General features: G+C 35.6%; 1 protein-coding gene across 3 annotated transcripts; it reads right to left on the bottom strand.

The window, feature by feature from the left end:
- Positions 1-1,648: 1,648 nt before the first annotated feature.
- LOC106883618 (uncharacterized) lies at positions 1,649-15,966 on the bottom strand. Of its 3 annotated transcripts, none has more exons than XM_052966887.2 (3): positions 15,481-15,966; positions 6,083-6,208; positions 1,649-4,992 (listed from the first exon to the last, which is right to left on the bottom strand). In XM_052966887.2, the coding sequence occupies exons 2-3, from the start codon at positions 6,144-6,146 to the stop codon at positions 4,613-4,615; spliced, it is 444 nt and encodes a 147-aa protein (XP_052822847.1). In that variant the 5' UTR covers positions 6,147-6,208; positions 15,481-15,966; the 3' UTR covers positions 1,649-4,612. The 3 variants fall into 3 exon arrangements, with proteins under 3 accessions (XP_052822847.1, XP_014790199.1, XP_089206410.1); XM_014934713.3 differs by having other exon boundaries at positions 15,759-15,964; XM_089350284.1 differs by lacking the exon at positions 15,481-15,966 and adding an exon at positions 13,638-13,769.
- Between the last annotated feature and the right edge of the window lie 5,816 nt (positions 15,967-21,782).

Here is a 21,782-nt window from a genome sequence, read left to right as displayed (position 1 = left end):
GATAGTTTCTTGTGACATATGTATTGAAAAAACAACTAATGATGGTCTTTTTTGGGACATTAATAAGTACAAATGGTCCAAAATATGGGATGAATTAGTTTGCAACGAGAAGAAAGGATCCTGTTTGAAACATTGGACTGATGTCTTTCTCACCAGAACTTTTTGTACTTGTTATTTCACAATAAATAATAAAGAGATGATTATTTCTCTCATGGTTAAAAACTGTCATCTGAGAAAACAAATGAGAAAAAAATGAATTCGGATAAGAAACCAGCAACAACACATTTTGTTTGTTATTTATTTAGAAAAATGATAAATACATCCAAATAATAACAGTACAAGCAAATCAGATAGTAAATTATATATATATATTTATATATATATATATATATACATACACACACACAAAAGCACCAGGGTAATGCACTATAAACAGGCATAATTCCAATAATTTTGTATATTGCATTAAAACATTTATTAATTACCCAGTGTTGAGGAAAATATTACAACTTTAAAATGCATTCTCACTCCATATAGTGGCAGGAAAAGTTCTTGTAAAAACATCAGCAGTTATTTTATAAGGAAACAATATCAAAGATAATAACAACATTGAACATTTTTACAAAAATAGTCATAAAAAATAAGAGAATACCCACTGAGATGATTTTTGTTTTGTGAAAAAGTTAAAATATTTATGTTAAACCCATAAGATTATTAGTTTGATTCATTGCTATAGTAACACATTGTACTTGCAACTGTAAGATTAACTTTTCAAGTCCAATGACAAAAAAAAAGTAATTTTTTTTAATAAATATCACTCAGTGGAATTTTAAAACTTTTGCTTCAGATAACACAAAATATACTCATAGGACACAAAAATGTGGACATCAGTTAGAAAAAGATGATTTAATTTCCTCACCATAATCATAATGAATAAACTAAATATAATGATAACAACAAATGCTACGATGATAACATTAAGAGGATTGATTTAAGGTTGAGGTTGTAAAATGGAGAAAAAAAAAAAGATAAATAGTTTCTATATATTACAATATTAAGTTTGACAATTATATATAAGCAACACTTATTCTTTTATGCATTTCAGCCCGAAGGCTGTGGCCATGCTGGAGCAGTGCCAGTAAATATAAAAATAATTTTGCTTTATATTTCATGATCATCATGTTTATTTTGTTGTTTTGATTTTTTCAAAGCTGGCAGCGTTGCTTCACCTGTGAAACCCAAACAAGTTTGATCCATCCACTTCTCCAGGCTTTTCAATGTCTCTGTTTGACTGTGTTGTTTCCATTGTGGACTTACAACATAGTTTTTAACTGAGCATTCATCATTCGTTCATACTGCATATTTCAATAAGTGAAACTGTCTTTCCTACAAATGCAATCCAATGACTTTGACGCCATGTCAACTTCCTTGCCTTTCTCAAACACCAACATCTTGTACACCACACTTGATTTCATCCTTTATATTCACTACTATCAGCGTTTTACAGACAACAGCCTCACACTTCTTATGTCTAACTCACACAGAAAGAGAATCATTTAATTTTCTAACGAAAGAGAAACCCTTTACTGCTGACAGAAGTAACAGTCCCCTCAAAATTTTTCTATCCCCTATTTTACTGAACCCTTATATTAGTTCTAGCTCCACTGCTAACATTAATCAAATTAAATAAAAAAAAAACTGAGCAGAAGTTTATTATTTTCATAAAAGCCATCCAAACAATCCATAGTCTTTTAGCGACTCTCATGCAGTCAAGTTGAGTCTTATTCACTCATCATTTTTCACCGGTTTATTTGGACCAATCAGAAAGCAGCAAGAATTCTCAGCCATGCACCAGCTATATATAAGCAGAACTCAAAGCTTCCTCTTTCTCAAGAACTAATGAAATTAAATAAAATCTACTTTTGTTTTAGCTAGTCTTAATATACCAGCTGCATTCCAGCTGAACAAGGCATTAGTTGACTATATCTCGATTCCACCAGATTACTCATCATGTATGTTAATTCCTTTTTTTTAATTTCAATAATGTTTTTCATTCACATTTGACATGTGTGACCCAAAAGAACTTTGAATAATTCCAAAACATTTCTTCTACAAGATATTTCACTCAAACCTTGTTTCTTATGAATGTGGCAATTAATAAATGTGGTGTTTACAAACTTCAGGAAGTAAACATGTGCTGTTTAACCAGACTGAATTATTGTACCACTTAGGTTTAGTAATGGTGGCAAGTAGAAAATAAAAGAGAACATCATACATTATATATATATATATATATATATATATATATATGTGTGTGTGTGTAGATAAATAATCTATTGTCAATATAAAATATATGTATATAATGACAGCATTATATATATATATATATATATATTGTTATATAAAGATAAGGAGAAGTTTATTACTTTCCTAAAAGCTATCCAAGCAAGCCATTGTCTTGTAGTGGCTCTCATGCAATCAAGTTAAGTTTTATTTATGTATCATTTTTCATTGGTTTATTGGACCAATTATTATATATCATACAGGCTCTTCCAACAGCTAAAGACATACAGTAATCATAGAATTCTTGACACAGAAACTTAAAGTTCTAAATGTAAGTCTCTATACCTGCATCATTTAATAAATATATTCCTCCATTCCCAATGATATTCAGGTCAATCTCTTTTGTCATCACATGACGTATGTCAATATACATAGGTATATATATCATATTAAACCAGTAGATGCCTGTCTTTCGGGTAGCGTGTAATAAATAAAAGGTAACTTATGTACATCATTTACTATTTTTGTCCTTTACATCCATATTTGTACAGTTCTAATGGTTGGTCACACTGCAAAATACTGCAATGCATTTAGATCACCTAGTTTTAGTCTTTCATCAGATTTTCTTGTCAAAATATTTTCTACTTCCTCCACAGTAATAAATTCCTGCCAACTCTCTTCTTGTTTGAATACCATACTATTAGGATTTTGCAGACCTTATCACTAACCCACATGTTTATTTTCAGGCTTTTTAATTTCAATCTTTTAATATGCATACATTAACATTTTTCTTGTCCTGAGGGTTTTCTTGTCCAATGACCCTATCCCCATGCTATATACTTAATATATTATAGGAGTCACTAGTGATCTATGCTATATTCTTAATCTACCATTGGAGTTTCTCTTTACTGTGGTTCAAACCACATTATTCAAATCTGAAGAAATGTACAGAACACAGGTATCAGAAGGGTGCAAGTCACTGTCATGTCCATCATTGGAATGCTACCCTCCATAAAGTAATTTTTGTGAAAAACAAGCCATTAGGGCTTATATATTCTGTAGAAAAAAAAAATCCATAAATGGAAGTATAATGGATGTTTTAGCATTTAACATGTGTCTCACGGGTGACTCATGCAGTTCAGAATAAATATATTTGTTCAGTGATATCCATGCAATAAATCAATGTGGTAGTTTATGTGTATGGTTAAAAAAAATTAAAAGATGCATAATTTATAGCAAAATTAAATCATTTGTACAAAAGGAAGTATAGTACAAAATGAGCTTGGCAGGCAAAATGTAAAACATGATCAAGTATATTAAAATATAAACTTAAATGCAAACAAAACATTGTTAAACAGTGACAATGCAATAAGATTGTTGTTGTTGTTATTCAACCTCAATCAGCACTGATTGAGCAGATTTTCCAGCCTTGACCATCCCATTTTCTTTTCTGAGCCTGGTGTTGCCATCCGGTTTCACCAGTCCTCAGTCAAATCGTCCAACCCATGCTAGCATGGAAAGCGGACGTTAAACGATGATGATGATGATGATGATGATGTATCTAGGACTACAATATTTAATGCTTCCTTTTACTTTTTAAGATGAATATGTTACATGGCTTCCACACCAGTAGACAAGGTCAAGATGGTGGACAGTGAATAACGATAGACATAAGAATGTTATATTAAATTTGTTCAATAAAGTAAGACATAACAAAGGTAAACTACACAATAACTAGAAAAACAAATATGCATTATATATATTATTAAGTGTGTGTGTATACACACACACACACACACACACACACACACACACACACACACAGATATATATATACAATAGGATGGTTAGGTCAGAGGGAATGTTTAAGCTGGCAGAAGTGTAATAACTGTGTGTGTATGTTTGTGTGTGTTATATAAATTTAATTAGAATATCAACCAAAGGGGTAGTCATCAGTTTTTAAACTGGATCTACCATAATCTGTTTAATAAGCAAAAAATGAAAAACAAAAAAAAAAACATAATATTTATATTTACATGGATTTCAAGAAGAGTTGTCCAGACCTGCTGAAATCCTACATGGCTACAACAGGGGGTCTCTCACACACACACATGAATAATGTTTATATTATTTAAATGAATTTGCTCTGAAAACCATTCTAACACAGACAAACATTACATTAAAAGCTGATGAACAATAAAGGTTAACATTTAAACAAATGTTTGAAAGCCCTTGTTAATAATGTTTCTATAAATATTAAGGAACTATTTGACAAAATTTGAGCAATAAACCAAATGATAATGAGGTTCAATGTTTCAAAGAGGTTTTGTTAGTAGACATTGGTGTCATAACCTTTCATTGCACCATACCTCTGTGGTGAAAAGTATAAAGCGGCCGCAGGTTCTAGAGAAGGTGCAGATGGTGCAGGAAAGTAGTTGACATTTTGTGGTGCTGTTGGATATGGTTGTGACACTGGAAATGTTGGTTGAGAAACGCCATAATGCATAGCAAGTGGATTTGCTTCTGGTGTTGGATGGCTTGTTTTCTGGGTCTTACAAGCTGGATGATTCATACTGTCAACCTCAGCATTGTAACAGTCTGTGCAGAGAAAGATTCCCACCCAAGATGTGATGGCTAAACTTATAATAGAAACAACAGCAATAAAAGGATATGTCGGCATTGAGAAAAATGATGGTCTTTCGTTAGTTTCTGGAAGGAAAAGAGAGAGAAAAAAAAGAAATAATTACTTGAATCATCAGATTTAACAAATTCAGTAGATATCAACAAATAAAATTATATTATTTCTATTATTTATGAATTCTTGTTGGGTTTGTAGCAGGAATATTAGCAGATTCCCAAACATCAACTCACTACCTTGGAATTGATCTTGAATCACTTTATTCAAATGTGAGAGCAAGTGTCAACACCCAAACAGGATTTTGTCAGGGATCGATGAAAATTGCAAACAGCTAACCATTCAAGTCTTTGGTGAACACATTAAGAACTAGTTTGCATCAGTAGTGGGGCTGACCAACAAAGATACAACAGAACCAGTAGATGCTTAACTCGTTAGAATACCAGTTGTTGTAAATAACAAATTGGAATGTCATTAATGATTCTGTCTTTGGTGCTCCTTTTCTGTCACAAACCATTAAGTATATATGGTTGGTAACTGATCAGTGGTTATGACAAAGCTAGTCATCTTATAAAAGAGGCAACTTACATCAGTCAACTTTGGCTACAAAATTCATCAACTTTAACAATCCACAATCATTGCTGATGCACACATTTCTCACAGACAAACACAAACTGATTCACTTCATGTAAATTACTTCTTTTTTGTCATTCATTGAAATGACAGCATATTTTTGTTGATGGTAAATACTTTTGTATTTGGACTTCACACGGATTTTTGTTCTTCTGTCAACCAGCCAAATATTTAGTTGTTACACGTTTAAATTTACGAATGAAGACAAATGTGACAGGAAATTCTAAGAAATTAGTCCTATACCTGACACTGTTCACCAGTGAAATATAATCAATAAAATACTTTTTATATAAAGATTGTGAATGAAGATATGTTTTCATTTGAGCAATGTATATAAACTGTTTGTAAAGTAGGTTTACCACATACTCCTTGCACACACACACACACACACACACACACAGAGGAGAGATAGACAAACATAAAATACAGCTATGTTCAAATGTTGGTATATGTTTACACAACAGAGACCAAGAAAACGGGAATGAGAGAAACTGTTCTCATAATAGAAAATGAAAAGAAAAGAGTACTTACCCACATTTGCAGTAACAACTTTTAATAAAAATAACACATAAGGTAAAAAGTTTTTTATAGCCATATCTTTTGTTTGTGTGTTTTGGAGTTGTTTGTTTATATATATATATATATATTTCTGAGAATCTGCAGAAAAAATTAAAAGAAATATTAAAAATGGTTAATAATATGGATGGATAGATACATGCATGCATGCATAAATATTTACACTCATACACATGACAGGCTTCTTTCAGTTTCCATCATCTAGCAAATCCACAAAACAAGGCTTTGTTTGGCCCAGGTCTATAATAGAAAAAATTTGTTCAGGGTGCCACACAAAACCATGTGGTTGGCAAGTAAAAGCCTGCATTGTACACAGAATAAAACATAAAAAGATTATTTCTCTACTTGTTTCAGTCATTTCACTGTGGCCATGCTGGAGTATCGCCTTTAGTTTAGCAAATCAACCACGGGAATTATTTTTTGTAAGCCTAGTACTTATTCTATCAGTCTCTTTTGCCAAACCGCTAAGTTATGGGGACATAAGCACACCAGCATCAGTTGTGAAGTGATACTGGGGGGAACAAACACAAACACACACACGCATATATATATACACGACGGGCTTCTTTCATTTTCCGTGTACCAAATCCACTCACAAGGATTTGGTCGGCCTGAGGCTGTAGCAGAAGACACTTGCCCAAGGTGCTACACAGTGGGACTGAACCTGGAACCATGTGGTTGGTAAGCAAGCTACTTACAACACAGCCACTCCTGTGCATATGGTCTTCAAATCTAAAATTTAGCAAAAAAAAAAAAAAATCTTCAGGTATTTTAATGTCAATCTTTTGATATGCATATATTAACATTTTTCTTGTCCTGAGGGTTACCAATGATGCTATCCCCATGCTATATACTTAATATATTATAGGAGTCACCAGTAATCTATGCTATATTCTTAATCTACCATTGGGAGTCACCAGTGACTCCCAATGCTGATGGAGTTTCTCTTTACTGTGGTTCAAACCACATTATTCAAATCTGAAGAAATATACAGAACACAGGTATCAGAAAGGTGCAAGTCACTGTCATGTCCATCATTGGAATGCTACCCTCCATAAAGTAATTTTTGTGAAAAACAAGCCATTAGGGCTTATATATTCTGTAGAAAAAAAAAATCCATAAATGGAAGTTTAATGGATGTTTTATCAGTTATTAACATGTCTCATGGGTGACTCATACAGTTTAGAATAAATATATTTGTTCAGTGAAATCCATGCAATAAATCAATGTGATAGTTTATGTGTATGGTTAAAAAAAATTAAAAGATGCATAATTTATAGCAAAATTAGATCATTTGTACAAAAGAAAATATAGTACAAAATGTTAATATATGCATATTAAAAGATTGAAATTAAAAAGCCTGAAGATAATTTTTTTTTGTTAAATTTTAGAATCGAAAACAGATTTTTTTTTTATAACTTTACATGTGAAATGTGCAAATAACTCTTTTGTCCAACTTCCAGTGTACCACAAAATTAAAAAGATTAAAATCTACACAAACTCACACAGCCACATTTATGAACACTAAAATACGAGGAGTTATTTAACAGTTCTCTCCCTTGTGAATATCTTTTAATATCTCTGCATTCGGATTAATGTATTTTTTAAAAAATCTTAAGAACGGGAACGAAATTTGCTTAGGGGGTGCAATTATTATTTTAACCCCAGTTTTTCAGGAGGATGTTCAAAGCGTTTTCATTGACACCCCACCCCACAAAAAAAATTACAAGGTGTGCTTGCGTCCCCTGCACCCGAGCCTATGAAAAAATATTGTCCTGAAGTGTAAAACTTTCACCTAAACGAATTATAATATTTTCGTAACAGAACACATAATAACAGAATAATAAGAAATTTTTATTTTTGCTCATTAAAGGATGAAACGTTTGGTCTTTCATCGCAAAAGCAGAAATGCTTTAGTTTTCTGTTATAATTTTATATTTCCATTCACATCTCGAGTGTTTTATAACAGTATTAAATCGATCCAAATATTGGATTGGTACTTATTTTAACAATTTCGGAACATCCAAAAGCGAACTTGACCTCGACTGGATTTGAACTTAAAATGTAAAGAGCCTCAACTAAATGCGGTAGGTATTTAGTCTGATAGTCTAACATCTCTGCTCACCAATGATAGAAAAAGGGTGATGGTGGTACTCAAATGGTCAGCATTCGCCAACTTTTCAACTGACAGAAATAAGACCTTTACGATGTGTGCCTTCGTAATTTGGCGTACACTAAGTTCCTAAAAGCCATTTTCTGACAATGTTGCCGTTTAATGTAGCTGTAATTTCTGAAGTTTGTTATTAGAATGTCAGTTTGTGATATGATTAGATTTACAACAGTTAAAAAGTACCGGATTTTAACGTGTATAAGGAACCCCACTAATTTTGGGGGCTTAAAATTTGGAAAAAAAGGATTCGTAAGGGATTATACTATCCATGTATAAGAAACTCCCATATTTTTTTAACCTAATGTTTAACAAAAAAGGGTTCCTTATACACGTTAAAATACGGTATGTCAGCTCCCAGTTCCGGTCAACACCACGTTCGGTTCAGCGGTCAGCTGCCCAGCCGGTGACGTCATACCACAGTAAGATTATCTGTGTGTTTTCTGTGTAGTTGGGAAGTGAATTTCTCAACCACACAGCTGTACAGGCATTTATATTTACTCTATATAAACCTACATATGTTTTTATCTTCATTTAGTGCAGACCGTCTTTCAGTTTGCTTCAAACAGAACTGAGACAAAACTTTGATTAATATCGATCTATACATTAAGTTCACTGCTGATCTTAATCTTATTTTCAACATTCTCATTCGTGACTTGTATATCTCTTATACATATCACATGTCGTTTAGTCACAGCTAGTATTCACACTGTCTGTCAAATGACATGAAATTGTGTCAAAACATTTTTAGGTCAGCAAGTGTAATTCTAAGATTTAAACACCATTAGTCTTATCCTGATACTAGTGCCCATCACATTTTTGAAGACAGTTGTGAGTTGAGGGAGATTTTAGTTACTGTTTCTAGCAGGTTGAGCAGTGATGTAGTGGCTCCCATTTGATTATACTAAATAGAAATTAGCACTTGTAGATACAACATTCCAGCTTCAGTATAAGTCTCATGGATGTAGTTCATTTCTCTACCTTCACAACATTCAATTAAAATTCTCTCAACATTAAAAGGCAATCTTTATGTCAAACCTAACATGGATGTTTTGTTAAAAAACAGAATACTGCATCATTTACCTTGAGAGGACATCTCATATGGATGCATGGTGCATAAAAGCACTCATATTTACATCACTGGCAGATGAGAATCATCTGCTAAGGGCGCCAGAACTACCAGATCACATGATTTTGACCTGCACAGTCCCCACAATGACAGACTCCTAAGTAGTTAACATAACAGCTGAATCTCACTGTCAAAGATATATAGAATTTCAATGTCTTTTTAGGCATTGATGTTGCAAATAGCCAGCAGGCTTATCAAAAGACAATTAATAGTGACAAAAGCAGTGCTAATATCAAAAGGCAATCTTTATGTCCAGTTTAACATGAATGTTTTGTTAGAACACCAAATACTGCATTATTTACCTTCAGAAGACCTCTCATATGGATGTATGGTGCATAAAAGCACTCGTATTTATATTGTTAGCAGACAAAAATGATCTACTATGGGTATCAGAACTGCCAGATCATGTGATTTTGATAAGCTCAGAGTGCCTGAAGAGACATTGAAATTTTATATCGTTGACAGTGAGATTTGGCTGTTAGCTACTACCGGACATCTGCCTCTGAAGAGACCAAGCAGGCTGAAATTTCTGAACATTATTTGATGTAGGTGGAGGAGAGAAGGCCTGAACTGTATTCACAACCATTCCTTTTTTGTTACTAAGGCAACGAACTAACAGAATCATTACCAGACAAATGTTTGGTAGCATTTCTTCCATCTTTCTACATTGTGAGTTCAAATGTCACTGACGTTGACTCCAACTTTAATCCTTCTAGGTCTAATAAAATAAGTATCAGTCAAGCACTAGGATGAATGTAATTAACTTGCCCCTCCCCACAAAATTTCAGGCCTTGTGTCCATAGCAGAAAGAATTCTTTTTGTCATTTTCCTTCTACATAGAAAAAAAGAGAAAAGAAAAACTTCTCGGACATCCATGTCCAAGAGGTGTGTTACAGATAATAAATTCATTTATGCCACATATAATTATAGTAATTTCGTGTCTGGTTCATTTCTTGTCTATTCCACTGTTTATCTACCTATCAGTCTTCCTGTATCCCAACAGGACCATTAAATATCTCACTTGTCTGCCTGCCTATCTGTCTTGCTATATCCCAACAGGACCATTAAAAACTTCTTGTAGTAATTATATCTCTGTCAACCATCTTTCTGAAGCCTCATAAATTTGCCTCTACTACTGCCACACATTGTGAAACAGAAATAGCAGTTCTGGAAGTTGTTAAAACAGAGAGTATATAATTCCTCCTAACTACATTTAAAAGTATAAACTACCCACTTAATAGCCATTAACACACCCATACTTCTAATTACAGATTACATACCTTAGAGAATTTCTGGCTGACACAACTCTCCATTTCGCACCTATTTTTTTTACTTCCTTAACTAACTACCATTATACTTACATTGATAAATTCTGCACAGAAACCTTTTCACAATCAGCTGCTCTTCTTACAACTCATCACTTAATTATGAAAAGGGAGTGAGAACTGCTATCAGCTAGGTGGACAGAGGCAACAATGTAATGTGATTTGCCAAACAATACATCATAGTGATCAGAGCAGGATATAAGTTTATGGCTGTAATTGTCCTTAGATTGGACTTCTTACTTTGATATTGTATTTTGGACCTCTTTTATCTTTTACTTGTTCTAGTCATTGGACTGCAACCATGCTGGGGCACCACCTTGAAGGGTTTCAGTTGAATAAATCCAAACCAGTACTTACGAGTCTTTTTTTTTTTTTAAGACTGTTACTTATCCTATCGGTCTCTTTTGCTGAACATCTTAAGTTATGGGGATGTGAACAAACCAACACCAGTTGTCAAGCAGAAGTAACAGGGAAGGTGACAAACACAGACAGACAGACACACACACACACACACATATAACAGAAAGTTCAAACATAACCAGCCAATAATGTAGTCACAGATATAAACTAAACTTCAGCTGGCACTTGCAAGCAAATGTGACTATGTAACATGTAGCATGCTTTTGCTCATTATCTTAGGTTCCTAAGTGGTTGGTGGAGGCACGTGGCCTAGTGGTTAGAGCAGCGGAATTATGGTTGACTGATCGCAGGTTCGAATCTCAGACCGGGCGATGTGTGTGTTTATGAGCGAAACACCTAAGCTCAACGTGGCTCTGGCAGAAGGTAATGGCATACCTCTGCTGACTCTTTTGACACAACTTTCTCTCACTCTTTCCTCCTGCATCTTGCAGCTCACCTGTGACAGACCAGGGTCCCATTCAGGTGGGGAACCTATACGCCAATGACACCGGCCCTTATGAGCCAGGCATGGCTCAAGAAGGAACAAACAACAAATAGAAAATTACTATTTTTAAATCTCACAATGAGAGATATTCACCGACAGTACTTTGGAGTCCTGGTTTAGGATGAATGTTGCTGCAATTTAGCCCCAGGAGACATCGTCTCCAGCTGGTTATATAAACCTTCTTGACCGACCTACCCAGGACTTAGTAAAGGATGTGATAGCTAAAACAAGAGAGGGCTTCACCAATACTCATTTCAGTGGAGTAGATTAAAGGAATGTGAAATGTAGCCCTTAGTCAAGAATGTAACACACTGTCCAGTTCAGGAATTAAACCCATAAATTTATGATTGTGAGCTCAACATCCAAACCATTTGGCTGGCTATGCACTTCACTTGTGTGAGATAAACAATATCTCAGATCAAGCCTAAACTGGGGTCTAAACGACAACTGCTTTTGCAGCTGACATATCCAGTAGTGATTAAATCTATATAGTATCAGAACTCACGTATTCTTCCTAACAATATGTTATGATTTTTGAACAGTGATGATAAGGATGAGACATGGCTGCACGGTTAAGAAGCTTGCTTTCCCACCATGTGGTCAGAGGTTCAATCCTATTGCATGGCACTTTGGGCAAATGTCTTCTACTATAGCCTCAAGTCAACAAAAGCCTTGTGAGTGGATTTGGTAGATGGAAACTGAAAGGAGCCCATCATATGAATACATGTGTGTATTTGTGTGTATCCTTCTCTTGACATCACATGATGGTCATAAATGTACATCACCATCATACAAGTGAAGTTGTTCATTTCCAATCTTCCATGAAAAGCATGTCTGCTGATGGACAAATATTACCTTATTTGGAAACAGGCGAGGGTTGACCACAAAAAGGGCATCAGGCTGTAGAAAATCTGCTTTGACAAATTCTGTCGGACCCATGCAAGCATAGAAATGTATACATTGAATAATGATGATGATGGTGATTACAGATGAATTTTTTTTTTTTACTTTCGAGTTAAGTTTTGCACCGCCACACAGTTGTTGTTGTTGTTAGGGTGGGGATCAACAATTTCATCTGACTAATCTTTAATGGTAATATTTCTACATTGAGGTAAAGAAATGTCAACTACTTGCATAGAGATTGAACCAGTCAGCAGATATGATCATCTCATTATATCTATCTTAAGCAGGTATTACATTTTTGATTAAACTTAGACAAGCACTGTCAATCATTAAGCAAAACAAGTAGTGTCAGTCATTAAGCAAAATAAGCAAGTGCTTAGGGCATCAAGAGAAGGGTGGCACCACAGGAATGGTAAATGGTTTACAGGACAAAAGAAATCATTTTAAACTTGCTAAAATATATTCGCAGTGGGGGCGAAGGTAAAGGATACGCACACCCAGTGGTTAGGATTAGGGGTTAGAGTTAGGGTTAAGTCGAAAAGGGTGGTGTGCGTATTCTTTACTTCCGCCTGCAGTGGTTTATATTTTTGTATTCCTTTACTTGTTTCAGCCATTTGACTGTGGCCATGCTGGGGCACCGCCTTTAGTCAAGCAAATCAACACCAGGACTTATTCTTTGTAAGCTTAGTACTTATTCTATCGGTCTGTTTTGCTGAACGGCTAAGTTACGGGGACGTAAACACACCAGCATCGATTGTCAAGCGATGTTGGGGGGACAAACACAGACACACAAACATATTCACACACACACATACGACGGGCTTCTTTCAGTTTCCGTCTACCAAATCCACTCACAAGGCTTTGGTCGGCTCGAGGATATAGTAGAAGACACTTGCCCAAGGTGCCACACAGTGGGACTGAACCTAGAATCATGTGGTTGGTAAGCAAGCAACTTACCAGACAGCCACTCCTGCGCCTATGATCGAAAATATTTCGAAGTGTTCATGGACTTAACAATTAAAAACAGTGGGAGAAAATGTTTCAAGTAAAAAGTATACAAAAAATAAACACGAAATATTTACCGTTTATATACTGAATTATATATATACGGGGGTCACCAAAATCTTTTAACTGCTTAGGGCCTCTACAGGTCTTAATCCGGCCCTGCCGACAGCTAAGTAAACCAAAGAGAACAAAATAACAAGATTGCTAAAAGATTGTCATTAATTGCCTAACGAGAAAAACACTCCTTTATTCATTTAGTTGTGTACTTACTTCCCTGTAATTCTTTAAAATTTGATGCCAAACACGTAAAGACTGCTCACATTTTACAACAATGAATTAATCATCTCTGAGTAATAGTTTGGGAAATATTTTGTAGACCGGTAAAACACTATTTTCAAACTAAAGCAAAAGTTTTAATTAGGCCTCCTCAAATCAGATGTAACTCAATTAACCACTGCATAGGATATAACCTACGAATACATTTAGCGAAGGCAATTCTTTAATACTGCGATTTCAAGCGAGTTTTATTCTAAAAAGATTGAATAATGTATAAATGTTAATACAGAATATCATCTTAGGGTATGTGTAGACAGGACAATTGCTCGGGTGGTCTCATAGACTTAAGGGCATAATTATAATCTATGTAAGTCAATAAATAGATATTGTAGCGCCCAATGCATTGATTTGCCAGGGAGCCTATAGCAGTGCTAAGACAGCTCTAGACGCAGGCATTACGCGGACGACAAAATAAAAACATTAAACACGTGTTTATACGCTGTTGCTGTTGTTTCGGTTCTGCCTGTTAACCTTGGTCGAAGAAGACCTTATAGATAATGGTATTTCAGCTTTGACCATCCAGTGTCTTCCACTTCACATGTCGGTCAAACTACACATGGTCAACAACGAAATTATCTAATGTGACCTTGCCCCCTCTTTTTTTTTTTTTTCAACATAAGGGTTTGATTGAAGGGAAGCATGATAATGTTGTTGATAAAGTTAACACTAATTAGGTATAGGCATACGGGTGGATAATAATAACAACAATAATAATAATAATAATAACAACAACAACTATTGATGTGGTTTAATCCACTGGTTATAAATAACTGCTAAGCTCTTGCGCCAGAGCTTAACAATCACTTAATTACGGCTAAGTAAAGAATTATGTCGAAATCATTTAAAAGCACCTCACGAGCTTCGTTTAGCAATTTCACAGAAATGAGATTAATGTCGTGGAGGCTTCTATAAGCTTCATGTAAAATACTAAATTAGTATTATTGGTCAAAACAACTTTAACAAGATGCGATAATAAAAGAAACATTGTTATTGTTGATTAAGTTGAAGCTGGAAACCAGTTATATTAATTAACTAGGCTCATTGAAGCAATTTGGCGACAAGTGAGACTGTGATTAGATCTGTTGGAAAGAAATAGCAGCCAACCTCTTCTCAAACTACACTGTCTTAAACAATGAAAGAATATATTCGATAATGTAGTTCGCTGTCCGCAGAAAACAGATGTGGATGGTCATGGCTGGAATGCTTTTGATTATAGATATCCGCTTGATCAAGTCTACCCTCGGTTTAAACAGTAACAACAATAACTGGAACAATGTGTGTACGATCGCATCAAGTAATATCCTCTAGGCAGACGTTCAACATGCTAGAAATAGCAGCCAAGTTCCTTCAGCTCACCTTATTGTCTTAAAAAACGAGAAAGACACATTAGTCAGTAGTCTTAGACGAGATGGTCGTAATTGGAACGTCTTTAATCATGGGTCTATTCAAGTAATGTTGACTTTGGGACTAAACAACAGCGTGTCTACGTCTACAGGATATAAATAACATCGGACGATGGCAGTAAACAAGAAACTAATTATATTTACATAAAACAGAAACATAAAAAAATGTTTCAACAAATACCTTGGCTCAAGCTTCGACTGTTTTAATATTTCTTTTTGACTTTCCTTATAAAAGATATTCTCCAATATTGGATTCCAAAGTTCTTTCGAAACAAAACAAGTTTGTCAGATTTCGTCATTAATTAAAATAACGATAGTTCGAAATTCCGTGCATGGAACAATATTTCTACGTGGTACCATGGATATTATACAAGGGCTAACTTTATAAAAGGTGTGTCAACAAAATATACAACTGTTTACTAAGAACAATTATGAAATAAACATCAAAAATCCCTTTACCTCAGCTGGTCACAACAAATTCACAGCTTCGTTATAACTCCCAAGAGGAGATAACTTCGCTTCAGGATTTTCTCATCTTACGTCAATATTCGCTCGTGTATCTTATAACGTAGCTTTATAATTGCCAAATGGTTAAGAGCTTTCTTAAATATCATCCGGTGCTCGATTCTATACCTTTATATGGTGCATATTTGTTTTTGCTTTTAGGTAAATTTTCAGATTAATACCCGCACGATTTTCACCTGGGTGTTAGGGTTAGGGACGGAATTCCCACCCTAACACCCTAGTGAAAATCGTGCGGGTGTTAATCTGAAAATTTACCTTTTTTTTTTTTGTACGTTTGTCTCGGTTCACGTCTTGGAAGTGAAGTTGGATTGACAGAAACTGGGTATAACTTATAGATGTACACACTTGTTACTAGTTCAAATATGCTTGGGACATATTCGAACACGTAATAAAGCTATTCACTGTATTTTGTCATTGAGAGGAAATTTCTCTCTGTTGACAGAATCTTTTTCTATGACAATATACAGTGACTGCCCAAACATATTTGAGCTGGTAATAAATTTGTATTTATACATATCACTGCTTAGCGCTTCTATTCCGTAATTATCGATGTGTCCTCGCCCCGCCTTTGTTTCTTAAAAACTTTCCGAAACAAACTTACTTTTTGATAAAATTTTCCAGAGACAAATTTTAGAGGATGTAAATTAGGCTTACATTGGAATTTATTGTAATTTTTTTTTTTTTCGAAGGAAGTAGACGAGTTTGGAATAATTCACACACCTTGATTTGTTCATAACTTTCCGAAAGCTCGATTTTTAAAATAAAAAATTTCTACAAATGCATTTCATATTGTGTAGATTACAATTATGTCGGAGTTTGGTGTGAAAATAATTTAGGATGGGATCGGGTAATTCACGCACCTTGACTTTGTTTCTTCATGTATTTTGGTAAGGTGTGTGAATTAAGCCCTTCCTTCAATAATTCTTTTCTCACATCAAATTCCGATATAAATGTAATTGACACCACCGGATTTGTATAAAGTGGTGGGACACATCTGTAGTTATGTCAGAAACTGTAGAAATTTGTAAGATGGATTGCACAAGTAATTCAAACGTTAACCCCTCGTTGCGTAGTGCCATACTGATTCTGCCTGGGAGCAGGGTCGCTTTTAAGCCAATTAGACAAATTGGGCCCTGCACCAAGAAAGGGTCTCGCATACACGCTTGACTTCTAATAAAACATTAAAACTTTCGTATGAGCTTTCAATTTTTTAGTATATCATTATGGCTAATGATGGGGCCTTTAAGCCCTCAACGCTTTTTGGTTAGGTCTGGCGTACTATACGAAGCATAAAACATCAACCTTCAGCTTTTGTAATACAGAGGGCCCCACTGACGATTCTCTAATTGTGCCCTGCATTTCCTAGCGCCGGCCCTACTTGGGAGTACACTTGTCTGTGGAATACTCAACCACTTGCATGTCTAATAATTTGGTTACAGGGATAAATTCCGACTTAGGTCCATTTTTAACCTCCTATTATATGTTTATTATCTATTATCAAATTTAAGTCACATTCAAGAACAAAACAATACAGCATTTTTGTTTACCGTCTGGCTGCTCCATTGAAGAAATATATAATAAAAGGCATGTCTCCTGCCACAATATAGTATATCCAAGACTACATTATCTGTTGTTTCCTTCCTTCTTTTAAGGTTGTGAGGTATGATTTAAGGGAGATTTGACTGCCATTTCTAGAGGGTCAGAAGATCACAGAAAACCCTTTTTGTTATTATTTACATTCAGGTCAGTCCTATCTTGCCTTTTAAGGGATATCTAGTAAATACATAAATCAAACCTTTCCTTTAATGGTTTAGTCAGACAAGGAAGGGCAACACCCATAACCTTTTTGCAGGGCTTCTGACTCTAGAGGGTAGAAATGTCTGCAACAGAATCTCCTAAATTCACTCAAGAGCCATGTGGTGGTGTTAAACTAACATTTAAATAGAAACAATTTAAACTAAGAATTACACAAACTATGTCTTCACCATCATCAGCTTCAGTCTTTTCTATCTGAGCTCATCATTAACTCACCAACACACTCTAACCTGTGGCCCACACATGTACGGTCTCCTGTACTTTACCTAGTCTACCGTTCAGCAGTTTCTCTTCATCAGAACTGGCTGGCTTCATGCCACCCTTACCCAGGTCCACTCAGCTTCCACCATCAAGTCCTGTACTATTCATTAATCACAATCTTTTCTAGCTAGAAAGTCATCCCTCTGGAATTAAACCCTCTGCCTATGTTTTTCTCATTGTTGTTGACATGCAATCATTTATGAACATTATCCACACTAGTCATTGGTATGAAGGCTATGAATGCATCCCTTTTTCTACTCCATGGCACAACCCTTTTTCCCGGACCACTAACCTCCTCCTCCTCCTCCTCCTCCTCTCAACTGGAACATAACCAACAGAGTGCAGTTATATGTACAAGTGTGTGAGTGTGTGTATGTATTCACAGACATTGGTCCAGAAACAGCTTGGGAAGATTCCATGTATATGACTTGCTCACACACACACACATGTGAAATGGCTGACACTAGAAAAGACAAAACTAATAATGGAAAATTTCCATAACACAATTTGAACTTTTGATATTTCATTTTCTAGAAATCCCAAACCCAGTAGACACTCATACCATCTCACAGCAGCAAATGGTTTCAAGTAATACCATGGGAGATGTTAGCATTTATGTTAAAATATGAAGCCTTCAGGAATGAATTTTATGTCTCAAAAGAAACTTTCTTGTCATTTGTAATCTATATTAGATGCTCCACAAAACCTAAACCAACAAAATCGAAGTCCTCCAATCTCTAGTCACCATCAGTCTGTGCTGGTTGCCAATGGGGCCTCAGGTGTTTTCAGACCCTGCACTACTGATTTCCTCCACAAAACCAGGATAACTGTGGCCCATCTGGGAAATGAGCTCCGTAAGGTGGGACGGCTGTTGCAATAAGTGTCACTGGCCATTCTCCAGGGCAACACCTTAGCAATTATGTCCATGAGGTGTGGCCAAATACACCATTTATTCTGGGGTGTACAACCTGTTATTCCCTCACCCCTATCTTTTGCTGCTTGCCTCTCTCACTTTTCTTTTCTTTTTATTTTTTTTTTGTTTCTTTGCTAAAGTAGTTATAGGCGTTTTTTTCTCAAGAATTTGCTCTTTTAAATTCTTTTACTTATTTCAGTCATTTGACTGCGGCCATGCTAGAGCACTGCCTTTAGTTGAACAAATCAACCCCAGGACTTATTCTTTGTAAGTCTAGTACTTATTTTATCAGTTTCTTTTGCCGAACTGCTAAGTTACGGGGACGTAAATACACCAGCATCAGTTGTCAAGTGATGGTTGGGGGACAAACACAGACACACACATACATATATATATTTATATATTCGATGGGCTTCTTTCAGTTTCCGTCTACCAAATCCACTGACAAGGCTTTGGTTGGCCCGAGGCTATAGTAGAAGACATTTGCCTAAGGTACCATGCAGTGGGACTGAACCTGGAACCATGTGGTTGGGAAGCAAACTTCTTACCACACAGCCACACCTGCATCTGTTTAATGTTTTTTTCTCTTCTTTCTTTTCTTCCTGTAAAAATATATTGTTAATATACCTTCCACAAAAACGTAGAATGACGAGTTTCTTTCTGCGTCTGCATTCAAACTTCGCTCATGGGGCTTTTGTAAGCCTTGTGGGTTATAGTAGAAGACACTTGCCCAAAGTGCCATGAAGCAAAACTGAACTTGAAACCACATGGCTGGGAAGTGAACTTCGTAACCACCCAGCCACACCTACACTTCCATTTGTATATTATTTTTGAATTAAGTTTCCTTCAAAGAAGACAAAGAAAGAATTTGATAAAAAATAGAATGAAAAATATCTATACTGAAGATTGACCTATTGACCTCCTTGAGTAAGAAAGAGTGATTACATCCCTTGGAATAGGGGTAGGCCAAGTGAATTGTTAGAATGCTGGGCGAAGTGCTTAGCGGTATTTTGTCTGCCGTTATGTTCTGAGTTCAAATTCTGCCGAGGTTGACTTTGCCTTTCATCCTTTCGGGGTCGATTAAATAAGTACCAGCTATGCACTAGGGTTCATGTAATCGACTTGATCTCTTTGTCTGTCCTTGTTTGTCCCCTCTATGTTTAGCCCCCTGTGGGCAATAAAGAAATAAATATTCTGCCTATCCAAGGGGTTGATATTTTGACTCTATCAATATAATATGACTTTAAGGCTGTGAGCTGGCAGAATCGTTATCACACTGGGCGAAATGCTTAGCGGTAATTTGTCTAAGGTTGACTTTGCCTTTCATCCTTTTGGGGTCGATAAATTAAGTACCAGTTACATACTAGGTTCGATCTAATCGGCTGGCACCCCCCGCTAAAATGTTGGACCTTCTGCTTACAGGAGAAAACAATATAATATGAATATTTCTATTGTTCCTCATCAATTTTGTTAAGCATTTTCAGTAAGTTTCTCTAAATATTTCTTATTAAAAGTGGCAACAACACAAAAGAACAAAGGAATCGTTTTTAAATCAAGAAATTTTTTATTAATTCATCATTTAACATCTGTTTTCCATGCTGGCATGGGTTGGGTGGTTTCACAGGTGGTGACAAGCTGCCCAGACTCCGATTGTCTGTTTTGGCATGGTTGCCTGGATAACCTTTCTAATGCCAACCACTTTATAGAGTGTACTGGCTTCTTTTTAAGTGACACCAGCACCAGGGCTTTTTATCTTAGAAATTTACATGATGGGTAGGTGGGTGGATGTGAGGTGATAAGTTATCAATGATTCCATGAAGGGGTCAAATATATATAAAAAGTTTGCTGACCCCAGTATGTATTGTGTTACTTTTTAAAAATGCACACAGAAATAAAATGCATTAGAAAAATGTTTTATGTTTTTTAAAACAAATTTTTGGCTCTACAAGATAGTGTTTTGATTTTTTAATTCTATTGACTTTTGTGTATTTTTAGATCATTAAAATGGAAAATCGAATGGACAAAACTGAGCATTTTTGACACCATTTACTTGTTGTATTTATTCGAGGTGTTAAGACTGCCAAAACTACTCATGAGATTTGTGTTGTGTGTGGAGAAGAAGTAATGCTTCAAAGTACTGCCTGTCATTGGTTTTTGTGCTTCAAAAATGGGAATTTTGACCTCAAGGACAGATCACGCAATAGTTGAGCAACTGAGTTCGATGAAAAACAATTGAATCAACTCCTTCATGAAAATCGACATCAAACGACCAGAGAATTGGTGGAGCAGATGGGTTGTGATAAAAAAACTGTGGTGAACCACCTTCACTCCATGGGCAAGGTTCACATTGCCAATATGACCAAAGCCATGATTCAAGAACTCGAATGGGAAGTACTACCTCATCCTCCATACTCTCCAGACTTGGTGCTGTCAGATTTTCATCTCTTTCGACAGATTTCAAATGCTTTGCGTGGTGTATCGTTCAATAATAATGTAGAATTGAGGGCTTGGTTGGACGAATTCTTTGACCAGGAGATTGCTATTGATGAGGGGTCAAAAAAACCTATTGAATGATGGGAGGAAGTTGTAAACAACAACGGAGAGTATATTATTGATTAATTTTTTTGTTTAAAATAAATTTGAAAAAAAAAAAAAAATGCTCACACATTATTCCTCAACCTAATATATAAGGTATAAAGTCACCTACAAACACTCCACAGGAGTGCTGCCTCTTGTCTCTGACTTTTCTACCATTACTATAATGACCTCTGCTCCTCAGAGCTGGATGAGCTCATATCACCACTCAAATAGTCCTTCCCAACTTTGTCTCTCCTCCTCTCATCCCTCTTGTTGTGTCCACCCAACTCCCTGTCCATACAGTAATTATTATGCTTAACCTTTCCTTACCAGAATGTTAACCCTCTGGAATTCCTTCCCTTTACTTACAAAGCTTCAACAAAAACATTAAT

The sequence above is a fragment of the Octopus bimaculoides genome, chromosome 4 (assembly GCF_046866305.1).
Source record: "Octopus bimaculoides isolate indiv1 chromosome 4, ASM4686630v1, whole genome shotgun sequence".
Taxonomy (NCBI): Eukaryota; Metazoa; Mollusca; class Cephalopoda; order Octopoda; family Octopodidae; genus Octopus; species Octopus bimaculoides.
Note: the sequence above shows the minus strand (reverse complement) of the source record. Positions and strands in the feature narration are given on the sequence as shown.

What these genes read in the sequence shown, in the direction of transcription:
- LOC106883618 (XM_052966887.2), bottom strand. Translation starts at nt 6,146, where the DNA reads ATGGCTATAAAAAACTTTTTACCTTATGTGTTATTTTTATTAAAAGTT. An exon ending in AGTTGTTACTGCAAATGTGG is followed by an intron (nt 4,993 to 6,082) that starts GTAAGTACTCTT and finishes TTTTCCTTCCAG; the next exon opens with AAACTAACGAAAGACCATCA.